This window comes from Erythrolamprus reginae, unplaced genomic scaffold, assembly GCF_031021105.1.
Source record: "Erythrolamprus reginae isolate rEryReg1 unplaced genomic scaffold, rEryReg1.hap1 H_4, whole genome shotgun sequence".
In the NCBI taxonomy this organism is placed as follows: domain Eukaryota; kingdom Metazoa; phylum Chordata; class Lepidosauria; order Squamata; family Dipsadidae; genus Erythrolamprus; species Erythrolamprus reginae.
This window is the reverse complement of record NW_027248495.1, coordinates 918,526-936,272: the sequence shown is the minus strand read 5'-3', so window position 1 is coordinate 936,272 and position 17,747 is coordinate 918,526. Positions and strand designations below refer to the sequence as shown.

Sequence of the window (17,747 nt, the reverse complement as noted above, 5' to 3'; positions counted from 1 at the left end):
CAGTAGAAGTGACAAGGTTATTGGACAGCTAGGCAAAGTTGGGAATTGGACATGAATGCGATCTAATTGATCCTGTCTCCTTTCAAACCTCATACTAATACATGACTGATGATACAAGGCTAAATAAAAATGCCAAGAAAGGTCACTGTATTTTTTTTTTAAAAAGGACCATGTGCCTGAATCATTGAACATTCTTGTATTAGTACAGACACACACAAACACATACACACCTGGTGATTCCCTGGGCACTTTAGAATTGCAGGCTTTCTCTAGGGAGCTCTAATGTTACTATACTTTCATCTGTCCCTTTCTAATCAATTCCAATTGATTGAGACTGTCACATTTATGGATAAACCCAGGAGTGGGTTCCAATTTACCTCGCTGCCAGTTCACTTCCTCTTGCACTGCACATGCGCAGTGCAACACCCCCCCCCAAAAAAAAACCCCCTCCAAAACAAAATGGCAATTCATGCGTGGTGCTGGAAACTCAGCTTCTGTGTATGCACAGAAGAAAAAGAAATTCCAAAAAATTGTCAAAAAAAGATATGGCAGCACCCATAGACTGCCACTGACTGATCCGGTTTGGTGACATAATCTGATGGTCACCAGTGTGTTTCTACTGGTTCAGGTGAACTGGTCCAAACCAGGAGAAACCTACTCCAGATAGGAGAATCTGCACAATACTTGCACAATCCCTGTTCAGTACAGGTTTTCCAGTTGAGCTTTCTCAAAGGTGATGCAATAACTGCATATCCATCTTTTGTGGATCCCAGGGAACCACTGGATGTTTTCCATCACACACCTAGAACTACACAGCATGAGCATGGAGGGTGGGCGGATACGGATGCAGAATACAATGAAAGAGAGTCAATGTGATAGCTAGCTTTCTTAGAAAAAGGCATGGACCTCGTTAGTGCTACCTCCAGGAAATCTCAATCATTTCCTCTCAGGAACTGGATGCTTTCCTGCAAAACCAGCACGTGGAGTAAATAAGATACAGCATTGCAGAGACCAGCAATGTAGCTCCAACAAAGATCAGCTTCTACAACCAGGAAGAATCTAAGTCTGTATGCATGCAGAGGCTGAAATCTTTTTTCTCCTGCTCTTTCAGAATGGATTTTTTTTTGGTTCTATTTTACTCCTGCTGTCTGACTGGTGGCAATTGGCCTGTATTTCCAAAATTGTTCTCTGTGTATTATTATTATTATTATTATTATTATTATTATTATTATTATTATTTAGATTTGTATGCCGCCCCTCTCCGTAGACTTGGGATGGCTCACAGCAATAATAAAGACAATGTAAAAACAAATCTAATAATTTTAAAAAATTAAAAACCCCATTATTAAAAGCAAACATACACACAAACATACCATGTAGTCCTAGCTTCTACTTTGCGAACTCCAACCCTCATACCTCATCATTCCCTCCATCTGCCAACATAACTGGAGAATATCAATGAGAATGGAGCCCAAAAAGGGACACAGTAGTTCAAAAGACAGACAGTCCCATGCACAAGATTGAGATCCATGGATTATATGCAACAATAACTTTTAAAACCAACTAGTGAAACTTTTTCTTTCTTTCTGATAGCCTAATATGGATTGGAAGTGCTTGCTAACTGGGAAACACTGAGTGTCAAATGAACAAAAAATGGGTGTATGGAAAGTATCCTGTCAAATGAGGATGGTGATGACAATTTTTTTTTTAAAAAATAAAAGCATTCTGGAGAAGAGCATAATAGGTTGGCCTAAATATGAGCATGAAAATTCCAGATGGAAGAAAGAAAGTCTGTGATATTTTGCTGCTTCCTGATCTCAATAGGAATTGCTCTGCTTTGCACTGGTGGCTTTCCGGAACAGGGGTCTTCAACCTTGGCAACTTTAATACTTGTGGACTTCAACTCTGAGAGTGGAAATCCACAAGTCTTAAAGTTGCCAAGGTTGAAAACCCCTGCTCTAGAGCTCCATGGAACTATATTTTCCAGCAGATCTGGGCCAGTGTGACCAACAGTATCTTTGGAATCTCTGGAAAGCTATTGCTTCTCCATTCTTCTCTGCTTTTATACAATAACTTCTTCTGGGATGAAGCAGATTTGGGGATGATCCCTGAACATCCCATTGTGTTCGGTTATTTCAATTCCCTCTCCCAAAATGGACATAGAACAAGAAGCAAGTTCTTTATTTCTATCATAGAGAGCAGATTCCTGTTACTTGCTTGGGTTGGTATGCCTCCAGGGACTCACCTTGCTATGGGCATAGACCACTGAGCCAAGAAGCTTCCAAGTACCACCACGGCGGTCCATGCGCACCATGCGTAAGATCTGCAGGAAACGCATGCTGCGTAGGGCCGAGGTAGCAAAGATGTTCCCCTGGGTGCCCGCTGCAATGACGGCCAGAGAAGCAATAAAGACGATGAAATCTGAAGCACAGGAAGAGAAAGGATTAGCTTGATGAGTGTATTGCCCAGACCTCAGTTCCTTGGGTGCAAAGCAAAGAACTCAACCTTTAAAGAACAGCTAAAAGTCACCATTTGATCAAGCACACCCTTACACGTCCTCTGTGGAAGTTGCCCTCTATAGAGATAGTGCCTCTAAATTATAAAAGCTGATGAAAAATATGGTGTTCTCCCAGGGGTGGGATTTTACCAATTCCTACTGGTTCCGGTGAACCAAATGCACCAATGATCAGCTGGGAGTGAACCGGTTCACCCCAAAGTTCAGGTGGGCCTATTTGCCCACCCCTGTGCTTTAATGACCTACATTGTGTAAATATAACTTTTAATATTACAACAGTGATGAAATGACACTTGGCTACAATGTAAGGTAGCGAAGATACAGCTTGTATAACAGTGTAAATGTGCTATCCCCTCAAAATAATGCAACTCACAGTCATTAATGTCTAAACTGATGGCAACAAAAGTGAGTACACCCCTAAGTGATAATGTCCAAATGGGGACCAAAGTGTCAACATTTTGTGTGGCCACCCTTATTTTCCAATACTGCCTTAACCCTCTTGGGCATAGAGTTCACCAGACCTTCACAGGTTGCCACTGGAGTCCTCTTCCACTCCTCCATAATGATGTCACAAAGCTGGTGGACATTAAGAGACCTTGCGCGCCTCCACCTTCCATTTCAATTTGCCCCATTATCACTTAGGGGTGTATTCACTTTTGTTGCCATCAGTATAGATATTAATGATTGTGTGTTGCATTATTTTGAGGGGACAGCACATTTACACTGTTATACAAGCTGTATATCCATAACTTTGCATTGTAGGCAAGTCATTTCTTCAGTGTTGTCACATGAAGATATACAGTACGTAAGTATTTACAAAATGTGAGGGGTATACTCACTTCTCTGACATACTATATATCTTCTCAGCCAATTCACATGGGAGAGTGGATTGCCATACTGCTGCTGTGTTTCTCCCCAGCAGTAACGCTGAAGTTAAGTTTTTGTAAAACTGTGCATGAGTGCAAAGTGTGCATCAGGTGCATCAGGTGCATGCGTGTCAAGCACATGCATGCACAAAGCACATGATCATCGAACCAGTTGTTAAACAGGCAGGATCCCATCACTGTGTTCTCCACAATTTGTGGTTGCTCTTCTGTGCCATTTGGATAGTTCTGAAATGCCTAGAGAATCTTAAAATATAAATTGGGCATAATTTTTTTATTATTTTTCTCCACCTTAAAATAAAGCATACCATATATACTCGAGTATAAGTTGACCCAATTATAAGCCGAGGCACCTACTTTTGTCACAAAAACTGGGAAAACTTATTGACTCAAATATAAGTTCAGGGTGGGAAATACAGTGGCTACTGGTAACTTATAAAAATGGAATATTCTTCTATTGTAGCTTCTTAAAATTGTTTTTGAAGGAGAATAAAAAAAAACCATATGAAGAACGGTTGCAGGAACTAGATATATCTAATTTAATGAAAAAAAGGACCAGGGGAGACATGATAGCATTCTTCCAATATCTCAGAGTTTGCCACAAAGAAGAAAGAGTCAACCTATTCTCCAAAGCACCTGAGGGCAGAACAAGAAGCAATGGGTGGAAACTAAACAAGGAGAGAAGCAGTTTAGAACTAAGGAGAAAATTCCTGACAGTTGGAACAATGAATCTGTGGAACAGCCTGCCACCAAAAGTTGTGAATGCTCCAACACTGGAAGTTTTTAAGAAGATGTTGGATACCCATTTGTCTGAAGTAGTGTAGGGTTTCCTGCCTAGGCAAGGGGTTAGACTAGAAGACCTCCAAGGTCCCTTCCAACCCTGTTGTTATTATTATATTATGTAACTTTTTTCCTTCCAAAATGTTTTTTATTTCTTGCATCTTTCTTCCTCCCCTTCCAAAATCTTTCTTATTTTTAAATTCCAAAAACCTGTTAAAATATCTTTAGGAATGTTATCTTAATCTTCATTACAATATCATTATAATTTTCTTAATAATTGGGATTTCATATATTCTTTCAAAACAATTGCTTAAATCAAACGTCCATATGATAAATATACAGATTTTCCATTTAAAACGTATTTCATAAGTTAAAATCATTATTACTATCTCAATAGATCAGTAAATAACAATTGGGGGTTACTCAATCATTAATTGTAAAATCTTTCTTCTACATGATATTTATCTTGCATAAGGAGTAACCATACTGTTTAAAAAAGGTAAATCTATTCATATTAATTATGTAGAACAAATGATTAATGACAAAATTCATACTATTATATTATCCTAACCTTTGTATTGTTTTAAACAAGTCAGCATTAACAATCCTCTTGGGTATGATAAGTATAGTTGGAAGAAAAGGTTTAATTACACAGAGTTATCCCCACTTTAAGCAACATTTTCTTACAAAATAACCTATCCTGTTAATCAATTTTAAATGGGTAAGTTACATTTTACTTGTACATTTTATTTACTTGTAAAATATTGTTGCTGGCTTGATCAGAAGAGAACGCCATGGTTCCTTCCTTCTGAAAGTCTCTTCAACCCTCCTGCCCCTTCCCCCAGTGCTTCCTGTAGAGGAGGAGCTGTGATTGGTACAGCCTGCTGCCAATTAGGCAGCTGAGGGGTAGCAAGAGCAGAAAGAAAAAAAACCCTCATGTTGCCAGCCATGAGGTTTCTTTCCTCCCTGCCTTTCACATCGGAACTATGGAGCTTTGGGGCAGTTTTCAGGTCAGTGAAAGTCAGTGACTCTAGTATAAGTTGAGGTTGGATTTTTCAGCATTTTTTTGTGCTGAACATATCGACTTATACTTGAGTATATTTGGTATGTAAATAACAAAACACAATACCAATATCCAATCAGATACATATGCCAAATTTCCATATCATTAATGTGCTTTAAGGAGTTTCTTTACTTTCTACCTTCCCCTTCCCTTTCCATAATTCCATCTCTCCAACATTATAAGTACTAGTAGCAAACTTTGAAAACAGAAACAAAAAAAGACAAACAACCCCCCCCCCCCCAATATATCCTCAATATTTAACATTCTATAAATCCCATGTTCATTGTTATTTACGGAGAAAGGGAAAGACAAAAGGAAAAGGGGGGGGAAACTCACTCCAACATTTAGCTGATTCCCTAATGAAAATAGTTTTCCCATGTAAAATAATATAAAACATGAACTATCTTAGATTTATGTTCCATTAGCAACTAGTACTGCCACCATTTCTTTTCTTTTTTTCATCTGGGTATCTACCCGCTATTTTTCAATCTGTTACCTTTTTTGAAAAAAAAATATTCATATACTTTTTAACTTCCATCCATTCATAAAATTTCCCCAAGATTCTATAATATTCTGAGTCTTCTTTATCTTTAATGCTGTTCTGTTCGGGTCTCTGTGACCCGAAACAAAGTTTGAGACCGTGTAAAAAAATTTCCATGCATATCTGAAACTTGAAATTTTGTGACTTTGCATCATTTTAGGGGTTCTTTCTATGAGAATTTTTTTGGGAGGTGGGGGGCTTAGTTTTTGCTGGGCAAAAAAACTCACACTAGTACTGTTCCCGGGTCAATATGACCGGACCAAAAATGGTTTATTCTAGGTACATAAATTTAGTCTTTTTGAAAACCTTTTTCACTGGGAAACTAGTTTGAACATTTCTGCACACAATGAAAGGAAAATTGAAATGAAATAATTAATGCTTAATTTTTTATTTTGCTCATAAAAGCCTGCCACCCCATTTTTGTGAATTTTCTTTCAATTTATAGATAGTTTAGCCTGCAAACTGCATACAATTTTACTAAATTTGGTGTGGGATTACTAGTTTGAACATCCCTGATCATAAGAAAAATAGAAATGAACTGAAAAAAATGATGCTTATTGAGGTTTTTTGCTCAGAAATAAGACCTCCACCCGCCTGGCTCTGTGCAATCATTTCCACTTTAAAAAAATTTTAGCCTGCCAGTTCCAACTGTTTTAAAACTTTTTTCACTGGGATACTAATTTCAACTTTTCTGAACATAATGATATGAAAATTGAACTGACAAAATAGATTCTTATTTGCTTATTTTGCTCAAAAATGTCCCCCCCTCCGCTGTGTGCAATTTTTTCAATTTATATATATTTCATGCTCCAAAATCAAAATATTATTAAAACATTTTGCATTGAATTACTAGTTTGAACATTTCTGAACATAATGATATGAAAATTGAACTGAAACAATTGTTGGGAGAGGGGTGGGGCCAATGGCCGCGGCAACATGGAGCTGACCTCGGTCTCTAGAGGGTAGCTCTGAATCCCCACTGTCCAGGGGTCTCAGTTCTGATGAACCAGACCCGATCCTCCCTGAAGGGGAGATGAAATTAGGTGACATTATTGGGGGCCTGGTAGGGGGTTGGCAAACCCCCGCCAGCCGAACCGACTTGTGTGTGCTGGCACCAGCCATGGGAGACAATGCAACGCAGGCAATTGAAGAAGACCGGTAACATCTGGAAAGGGAATAGTGAAGAAACTTTAAGATGTGTGCTAATGAGTTTGGAGTGCTAAAGAAGCTAATTGGATCTGTTCGAAAATAGGTTACGATCATGACTAGAGAAGCCAGAAATAGACCACAGCGGCTGCTCATGAATACAGCGAGAGCATGGATTAGCGAAAGTGCCTAATCGACGTTCTTCTTTTGAAGAGCTTTAAAAGCTGTTAAAGATGGAGTTTGGATCAGATCAGATTTGGTGTTTATTTGGATTATGGTGTATTTTTGCTTTTCCTTAAAGGGAATGTATTTTGTTTTGGAGAATATCTGATTTGAGGAAAGGGGAATTATTTAATAAGTTAAAAGCTTTTTATGTTTTATATGATACTGGTTATAATGAGGCTTTGACAGAATCTTTGTATTTTTTTCTTTTTATAAATTTTTATTAGACCTTTTTCTTAAAAAAATACTATTTGGGAAAATTTAAATTTAAATCTATAACTTGGGATATAAAAGAAACACATGTTTATATGGAAATACATGATCTGTATGGAGAAGAGAAGTATGCTAAGCGATGGCAAGAATATAAGAAAATGTCTTAAACTTTAGGAACAGCTAATTGATTCTTTAAATTTTTTATAAGATATAAGCTATAACGTGTATGAAATAAGTATTAAAAATGAATTAAGAATGGAATGAATTTATCTAGATAAGAAATGAACTGATTCTTGGAATAAGCTATTTTCTAAGGAAAAAGCAACTTTAAAAGTTTGCAAAATTTGAAAATGTTTCATGGAGAAAAAATTAATATTTGGGAAAATTTAAAATTAAATCTAGAACTTAGGATTTATCAGAATCACATGTATATATGGAAATATATGGATTTGATGGCAAGAATGTAAGAAATAAGTATTGAAAGTGGAATTAATATTGAAATAATGGAATGAATTTACTTAGATAAGAAATGAACTGATTTTTGGTTTAAGCTATCTTCTAATGAAAATATGTTATTTACTTTATTGTCTTAAAACTATCCAAAATATGGATCGAAGAAGGGGAAGCTTTTCCTATTACCTATTGGATCAATTTAAATAGAATAGGGCATGAGAATTCTGCTGGGCTTGCAGCGATAAAGTTAGAGTAGGGCATAAAATATTTAGCTGAACATACAGTGCTATATTTATAATTAGTTGTCCAATTAGTTGGATATTGGAGGGCTTTCTTCCTTCCCTTTAAAAAATTTTTATGAACAATGATGGAGAAATTACCTTAGATATTTAAATTTTAGACAATCTGGATCACAAATTTGGAAGAGCATTTTATTAATTTTTGAAAGGTTATAAGTTGAATCAGAATCAGGGAAGGGGAATTTTCTTTTTTATTCACTGGGACCAACAACTTAGATTAGGGCATGATGATTCCACTGGGTATGCAGCTTTATATATAAAAGTTGACCCCAGTGGGCTATCAAGGAAATTTCTTTCTTTTCTTTTCTTTTCTTTGTTCGGGTTGGAGGATTCTGTTGGGTATGTTCTTTTTTATAAAGCAATTTTAAAACTTTACAAATTTTGGAAAATGCTATAAAGAGGTGGAGAAGTCAATGAGAAGAAGAGGAAAGTTCTCCTTTGCTCTTTCCTCCTCTTCTTTCTTTTTTTGTTTTGCGCTTTTCTTTTTCTTTTCTTTTTCTAGCTTTCTTTTTTTATTCTGCTGCGTCTTTACACCTATATTTATCTTATCTATTTGGTGTAATTTTCTATTCTCTGTCTTACCTTTTTTATTTTTTAATTTTTTTAGAGACTTAATTTAATTTTTTTATAGATTTAATTTTATTTTGATTCTATCCTTTTCATTTTTAATTTTTTATATAAAGCAATAAGTGATTAGGTTGGTAATTGGATTAATTAGGCAATATCTGGTGATATTTGTTAGCGAACCAAAATGGCATTCCGAGAAATAAAACAATTCCACGCCTGTACTTCTCACCGGGTAGGATTTATTAACGGCCATGTCTGGATTCGACTGGAATCATTCCAACTCTGAGTCCCTTAGATTACATCTGGGTCAAAACCCCATCTCACATCCCCACACTCACAAGTGCAGTCATGAGGACCAATCCTATGCAGGATTCCTTATTCCTTCCTGTGTTTGTTACTGTGGCATCTGGAGAAAAGAATGTGTGGTGGCATCTCTCTCTCTCTTTCACTCCCAAGCTGTGTCAGGCCCAACTTGGACTTCACATAATGACAGGCAGCCTCCCTTCCTGCAAAACCTGTCTCCTTGAACAATGAATAAGTATAGGGGTTAGTACCATTCCAAACCATCCTACCTTCCCCCTCCGGGACCCTTTGGCTTGTTCGGATAATTCTCATGGAACTATCAGCACTGACATCCTGACTCTTTACCCAGGTAGCCTCTGACAGAGGATACCCCTTCCAATGAATTAGGTACTGCAAATTTCCCCGGAAAATGCGGGAATCCAAAAAAATTTTCACTTCATAGTAGGTTTCCCCCTGAATCACTACAGGGGAAGGGGGCGGCTATGCATGTGGCCTTATGTTGCACCCGATCACCGATCCTCCCTAGGATTCTAGGCAGCGCAAGCTGCACCATGACCAGGTTGATTACTTTCACTATTGGGAAAGGGCCCAGGAATTTTGGACCTAGCTTTTTGCTAGGCAGCCTCAACCGATTGTATTTGGTAGACAGGAAAACTTTATCTCTAACTCGAAAAGGGGGTTGGGGAGATCGGTGCTTATCTGCTTGTTTCTTGTAGGCTCGTGCTGCCTCCGTCAGCGCCTTCTTGGTATTCTCCCATCCTCTCTTCAGCTTCTCCATTCACTCCACCAATGTGATAGACAAGGGAGGTTCTGTAGGTAGTTCCGGCATGGGAACAAAATCTTGACCACTGGTAACCTGGAAAGGGGTTAATCCCATGCTGGTGTGTATAGAATTATTGTACGCTACTTCGGCAAAAGACAGCAATTCAGCCCAATTGTTCGGCTGGTAACTCACATAACATCTAAGGTACTGTTCCACTAGGGCGTTAGCTCTTTCTACTACTACATTTGTGGAAGGGTGAAATGCAGAACTGAGTCCTTGGGTGGAACCAATGGTGCAGACAAATTCTCTCCAGAATCTGGCTGTGAATTGGATTCCCCGATCTGATATGATTCTGTGCAATCCATGCAATCTGTAAATGTGTTTTAAGAATAATTTAGCCAAGTGTCTGGCTTTGGGTAGCCCCGAACATGCAATGAAATGGGCTTGTTTGGAGAACAAATCGATGACAGTCCAAATAACAGTGTTTCCCTTGCTCTCAGGAAGCTCCACTATGAAATCCATCGCTATTTCTTCCCAGTGCCTAGTAGGATTGGCTACTTGCTGCAGCAATCCGGAGGGTTTTCTGGGCCGATGCTTTCTGGTGGCACAGGTAGCACAACATTTCACATAATCTTCAACTTCCCCTCTCATTCTGGGCCACCAGAACTGTCTCCACGCCAGATGCAATGTTTTCAGGAACCCGAATTGGCCCCCTAGTCTGGAGTCATGACTCCATTAGAGAATATCTAGTTGCAGGCTGGCAGGCACATACAGCTTGGTTCCCTTCCAAACCAACCCTTCCCTCAGTGTTAGGATTTCCTTATGGTTATTGAACCATGGGTCAATGGGCAGCGCTGACTTCAATTTGTTTTCTCATTCCCCCTTCCCTAGTGGAACCTGTCTCCTGGTCTGGTCTCGGGTGAGGACAGGTGCAGCTTTCTCCTTACTTTCAGGAGGGGGGAAATACATGGGATGATTGGATGTACTTCTTGCTAGTACATGATAGTCAGACAATTAATTTTATGAAAGAAATCCATTTTACTAAAAACAAGTATGTAATTTTCAATTCACAAGCGAACCAAAAAAAGCATCTGAGAGAATAAATTAACTTCCACGTCTTATTTCTTTAGCGTAGAGTCAATTTATTAACAAAGCCAATTTGGATTCAGCATGCTTCATTCTAACTTAAGGTCCCTTAAGATTACATCCAGGTCAAAAGCTCATCTCCCATCCCCACACCCACAAGGGCAATCATGTGGACAACTCTGATGCAGGGATTTCTAATTCCTTCCTGTGTTACTTGGATTCTGTGTAAAGGAATGTGTGCTATGTGGCATAATCTCTCACTCTCCTGTATTTTTCTTACTACCAACTGTGTCAGGCCAGCCTTTGAATTCACAATTTAACTTTGGGCCTGACACATAATTTATATATAAAGTGAAAAGATTGCACACAGGCTGGGGGGGGGGGGGCTTTTCAGAGCAAAATAAGCAAATAAGCATCAATTTTTTTCAGTTCAATTTTCATTTGGTTGTGATCAGGAATGTTCATTTTAGTATATCAATGCCAAAGTTATTGAAAATATTTGGAATTAGGAGCCTAAAAAAATATAAAGTGAAGTACTTGAAAAAACTAGGGGAGGCGGCCCTTTTATGAGCAAAATAAACAAATAAGCATCAATTTTTCAGTTCAATTTTCATATCATTATGTTCAGAAATGTTCAAACCAGTAATCCCACACCAAATTTAGTAAAATTGCAGGCTAAACTATCTATAAATTGAAAAACAATTCACAAAAATGGGGGGGCTTTTATAAGCAAAATAAAAATATAAGCATTAATTTTTTCATTTCAATTTTTCTTTCATTGTGTTCAGAAATGTTCAAATTAGTATCCCAGCAAAAAACGTTTTCAAAAAGACCAAATTTAAGTACCTAAAATAAACCATTTTTAGTCCGGGTCAAATGGACCCGGGAACAGTACAAGTCTTTTGTATAGTCTTTTCGAACAGAACAGCAGGGATATTATTAAGTCTTAATCTCTTCCTTAATCTTCCTCATTATTTTTCTTTTGTTGGTATCCTACTTAATTTCCAATTTTGTGTGTAAACAATTCTAACTGCCATTACTATATGCACAACTAAGTAATTTTCTTCTCTATTGAAATTTTCTGGTAAAATTCCCAACAAGAATGTCTCTGGTTTTAATTCAATAGTCCTTTTCAGTATCTTCTCAATCCAGTGCTGAATTTCTTTTCAAAATCTTTGTACTTCCGTACAAGTCCATCACATGTGATAAAATGAACCAGGTACACAACCACATTTCCAATATTTCATCGAACTATTCTTAAACATTTTTGCTAATCTCTCTGGTGATGTATGCCATCTATATAACATCTTGTAGATATTTTCTTTAAATGCTGTTGACATTGTCATTTATTTATTGGAATTGTATGCCGCCCCTCTCCGCAGACTCGGGGTTGCTAACAACAGTAATAAAACAGCATATAATAATAATCCAATACTAAAAGCAGTTAAAAACCCATTATTATAAAAACCAAACATACATACAGATATACCATGCATAAAATTGTAAAGGCCTAGGGGGAAAGAGTATCTCAATTCCCCCATGTCTGGCGGCACAGGTGGGTTTTAAGCAGCTTACAAAAGGCAAGGAGGATGGGGGCAATTCTAATCTCTGGGGGGAGTTGGTTCCAGAGGGCCGGTCCCGCCACAGAGAAGGCTCTTCCCCTGGGTCCCACCAAGCGACATTTTTAGTTGACGGGACCCAGAGAAGACACACTGTGTGGGACCAAAGCAGTTTCCATGCTGTAGCCGGGCCTGAATCCAGACTGTTGAGGACCTAGATAATCGGCTTCTTCCAAAGACCACTGGAGTTGGAGCGCCACCACCTTCTCAACAACCTTCCCCATAAAGGGAAGGTTGGAGTCTGGACGGTAGTTATTAAGCATGGCTGGGTCCAGGGAAGGCTTCTTGAGGAGGGGGCGCATAAGTGCCTCCTTATAAGAAGCCGGAAAGGATCCCCTCCCCAAGGAGGCGTTGACAATCTCCTGGAACCAGCTCCGTGTCACCTCTCGACCTGCTGAAACCAACCAAGAGGGACACGGATCCAGTAGACAGGTAGCGGAACTCACAGCTCCAATGGCCTTGTTCACTTCATCAGGTGTCACCAAGTCAAACTCCCCCCAGACAGATGGACAAAGACGTTTAGCCCCAGTCACCTCGACTGACTCATTGTCAGTTGACTCTGTTTTACAATTGGAGTCGAGGTCCGCTCAGATCCGAGCAATTTTATCAGCGAAAAACGTGTTAAAATCCTCGGCACTACTCTGCAAGGGCTCCCCAACTCCCCCCTGGTTAAGAAGGGAGCGGGTTACCCTAAACAGAGCGGCCAGGTGGGATTCCGCTGATGCAATCAAGGCGGCATGATCTTGCCGCCTTGAGCGCCACTTTGTAAGTCTTAATGTGAGCTCTTACAAGTGTTCGATTGGATTTGGACTTACTCTTCCTCCATCGCTTCTCTAGACGTCTCTTCTGGCGTTTCAACTCCCGGAGCTCCTGGTTGAACCATGGAGCTCTACAGGGTCTAGTGCCGCGGAGAGGTCGCAGTGGCGCAATTCGGTCAAGGGCCTCCGCTGCAGCCTTGTTCCAGGCCTCAGCCAGAGACTCTGCCGAACTGTGGACGAGTGTATCTGGAAGAACCCCAAGTGCCTTCTGAAAGCCTTCTGGATCCATCAGGCGCCTGGGGCAGAATAACTTAATCGGTTCTGCCTCCCTGCAGGGGAGGATTGGAGCCAGGAAGTCAAGCCGCAGTAGAAAATGGTCTGACCATGACAAAGGCAACACTTCTAAGCCCCTTAGTCTCAGACCATTACTCAGTTGCTCAGAGAGGAATACCATGTAGGGTGCGTGCCCCCCCTCGTGAGTCGGACCCTGTACTACTTGGGTCAGGTCCATGGCTGTCATGGCGGCCATGAACTCCTGTGCCAATCCAGAGGTTTCGCCGAGTGACGGCAGGTTGAGGTCCCCCAAGACAATAAGTCTGAGGAATCCCACCGCCAGCCCGGCTACCTCCTCGAGTAGCAGAGGCAGGGTTTGTGCCATGCAGCTGGGAGGCAGGTACGTGAGAAACAGGCCCACCTGAACCCCTAAGTCCAACTTCACAAGGAGGGACTCGCAGCCCGCAATCTCTGGAGCAATGAGTCTACACAGGCAAAGGCTCTCCCTGGCTATAATAGCCACTCCTCCCCCCCTTCCCTGGAGTCGAGGCTGATGCCATATCTGAAACACGGCTAGGCAAATTTCAGAGAGAGGAACTCCTCCCTCCGGGCCCAGCCAGGTTTCAGTTACACATGCCAGGTCGACCTCCTCATCCAGGATTAAATCCCGGATGAGGACAGCTTTATTTACCACCGACCTGGCATTGAGCAGCAGCAACCTAAGCCCAGGGCCAGAATTACACTCATCACCAGTAATCTGGGTTGAACTCACAGAGCCAGAACAAGGAATCGTTATTAAGCAGCGATCCTTCCTTCCCCTGGAATGGCTCGCTCTGTGGTTCCCGCCATATCTGCCTCTCCCCAGCAGCACCGGTATATCATTGTATGATCTTTATTCCTCATTCACTTAATCATTGCATCTTTAACTTTTTCAAAATCTAATTCAATTGTTAGAAGATAATTTTAAAAAATTTAATCAAATTTTTATCTGGACCAAAGATAATTTCATTCAATTTTGTTTTTTGAGAATTAATACCTTTTGTTTTCAATTGTTTGTCATATCCAGCTTGTAACTGAATATAGTGTTCCCTCGATTTTCACGGGGGTTGCGTTCCAAGACCTCCGGCGAAAGTTGAATTTCCGCGAAGTAGCGGTGCGGAAGTAAAAACACCATTTTTGGCTATGGACAGCCAAAACTAGCCCCGCGCACCCTTTTCCAAGGCCGCGCAAGGGCTTGAAGTTGGAGGCGGGGAGCGATGAAAGTGCGGAGGCTGGCAAAGATTGTTTTTAATGTCACCACCCACCCAGCGCCTCCGGCCTTCTCGCCGCTACCCCCCGGCCGCCCGATTCGCCCCTCTCACTGGCTTTCTTGGGGCACGAGTCCTCCTGCAGCAGCGCTGGCGGCTACGGCTTCTCAGCCTCCTCATTTGGCCGCTAGCCGCTCTGAGTGCTTTGAGAATGCCCGCCCCACCCCTCTCGTAGTCCCTTGGCTGAGAGCGCTTTCGTCCCAGCTGTTAGTGAGGGGGCTGCAGGAGGCGGGACAGGCGTTCTCACAGAGAGCAACAGACAGAGCGAGATGGAAAGGAGAGAGGGAGAGAGAGAGAGGGAGAAAGAGAGAGAGAGAGCAAGAGGGGGGAGAGTGGAAGGTAGAGAGAGAGAGAAAAATGATAGAAAAAAGGGGAGGAAAAAAGAGAAATGAGAAAATGATTGAAGCAGAGAATGACAGGAAAGAGAAAGAGAGAGAGAAGTGATTCTTGATTGAAAGCATACAGTATGGTAAAAGCACTTAAATAATGACAGAATAAAAAAACCCAGCCCTCACCTGTGTTTGAAAATGGTTCAGGAGTTCACACAAACACACACACACACAGGCGGGGGAGGGGGAGATTTACATACAGGTACAATATTCATTCACTCATTCATTCATTCTTCTATGTCACTCAGTCACAACACTTTTAACCCATAAATTACCATTTCCCATCCCCTTAATTACCATTTCCCCTTCCCATTACTGTACTGTACTGTACCTCTTCCTGTACCTGTACTCACCATTGAATAAGACATCCTGATAGTTATAAATTATAATTATTTATTAACAATTTTTTTTGGGGGGGGGGGTTATTTGCAAAAAATATTAGCATAACTAGGGATCTTCTTCTATCATAACTAGGGATCTTCTATCACCATTTCATCGGGCACTTCTACAATGGACGCTGAAGGCGATGGTGTGACAGACCTCTTGGTTTTCGTGACGAACATAGTTATGGGCAGTTGTTGGCGCAGTTTCTTTTTCTGGGCTAACATGGCTCTGTATGGTGTAGTGATGTTGTCAAGGGAGGCCTTAAAGTGTATAGAGCGAGTCATGTTGGGATCCCAAAGTTCCACAATCTGTTGGAGATGTGCAGCAGTTCTGTGCACTTCTGCAAGCCGCTCAAGCGTTAGGCCAACCTCTTCTTCTTCCTCAGCTTGTTCAGCTTCCTCTTCTTCCTCTTCTTCACTCGCTGACCTGGTCAGCTCCTCCAGATCTTTGTCTGTCAGTGGTAGGCCATGCTCATCAAGCAACCCATGGACTTCATCTGGTGTCATGTCACTGAAGCCTTCTCCACCCAGTGCCTGTGCCAGCTTCACAGATTTCTGGACAGCAGCATGTTGAGTTTCTTCGGGAGCAAATCCCTTGTAATCATGCACCACTTCTGGCCACAATTTCTTCCAGCAGGCATTCATTGTCTGTGACTTCATATCCATTAAGGCATTCTGAATGTTCTTCAGACATGATGTGATCGTGTACTGACGCCAGTAGCCCTTCAATGTGAAGTTTTCATCAGCGTCCATTGCTTCCAAGAGGCTTCCAAGGGAATTGTGCGTGTACAGTGTCTTAAATGCGCAGATAACACCTTGATCCATCGGCTGGATAAGCGATGTGGTGTTTGGTGGCAAGAATTCGACTTGTACCCCATCATGTTCATGTGCCAGGTCATAATGGCCTCCAGCATTGTCCATTAGGAGAAGCACTTTGAAATTGAGTCCTTTGCCAGCCAAATATTTCTTCACCTGTGGGATGAAGCACTGATGAAACCAGTCCCGCGTGAGGGCTTTTGTAATCCATGCTTTAGGATTATGCATCCAGTACACTGGCAATGCATTCTTATTTCTGTTCTTTAGGGCTCTTGGATTTCGGGACTTATAATTTAGCCCTGGCTTCATCATGAAGCCTGCTGCATTTCCACACACGATCAAAGTTACCTGATCTTTCTGGGACTTAAAACCAGGGGCTTTGGCTTCATCTTGCATTAAGAAAGTCCGTGATGACATCCTCTTCCAGAACAGGCCTGTTTCGTCCATGTTGAACACCTGTTCTGGAAGGTGTTGTGATTCAGTCTGAGGCTCCTCAGGGAATGGCTGGAACTCTGCCGGCTCCATGCTCAGAGGGGGAGGACGAGGAACAGGAGGAGGAGGAGGAGGACCAGGCAGACGGGGAGGAGGAATGTCAGGCCGAGGAAGAGGGAGAACAGCCTGAGACCCCCGGGGGGGAGCTCTCCCCAGCGAGTAGCCTGGAGTCCTTAGATGAGAACGCACAAGCCATCATCGATATGAGGCAGAGAAGAGCAGCACAACGAAGGGGACAATTAGCCAGGTATTTCCATCCCTAATAGGCAACAGCTGGGTTTGGGTGTGGTTATCCCCAGAAAGGTTGAAAAGGCAGGCCCACCCTTCCTGTATTGTGGAGAGTTATCTTTTGGGAGTTCTGTGACCTTGCTTCGATCCTTGGCGTCTCTGATTATGGCTTGTGGCCTTGAAGGCTGAAACCTTGGGGGAGGCGTGGGTTTTATTATCTACAGTGGTGTGTGTGCCAGCAAGAAGCCTGTTGTATTGTCTGGCCGTCGTGACTCTTCTGTGAAGCCTCATAGCATTCCAGTTTGTAAGAACAGTTTTTGTTCTCTGTGTTTATTTTCAAAGATATAAAGTGACTTTGCTTTTTACCAGCCTGTCTGGCTGCTTTTTTCAGTTGGTGTTGAAGTCTGGGGGCACCCAGACAGAACAGTATAACTCTCCACCAACCACCAAACACCTGGTTCACAGTTTGGAGAGGTGGTTTGGTTGTTTATTCTTCTTGCTCTCTGCTGCTGGTTCCTTGTTTGGCATTTTTTGCTTTTTGGCTTCCTGTTTTTGCCTGCCACCAAGGACGTTTCTGCAGCTGACATGCAGGCTGTCTTTGAAGAGTTGCGAAGGGACATTGCACAGTTGACCCAGACGGTCCTGGT

The 17,747-nt window shown here is 41.4% G+C and overlaps 1 protein-coding gene across 1 annotated transcript in view; it reads right to left on the bottom strand.

Moving 5' to 3' along the window:
- Positions 1 to 17,747, bottom strand: part of LOC139155655 (potassium voltage-gated channel subfamily KQT member 4-like) — a 381,076-nt gene that overhangs the window by 110,287 nt on the left and 253,042 nt on the right. The window contains exon 4 of the mRNA XM_070730879.1: positions 2,246 to 2,421. Coding sequence (XP_070586980.1) covers positions 2,246 to 2,421 — 176 coding nt within the window. The remainder of the gene's footprint in view (positions 1 to 2,245; positions 2,422 to 17,747) is intronic.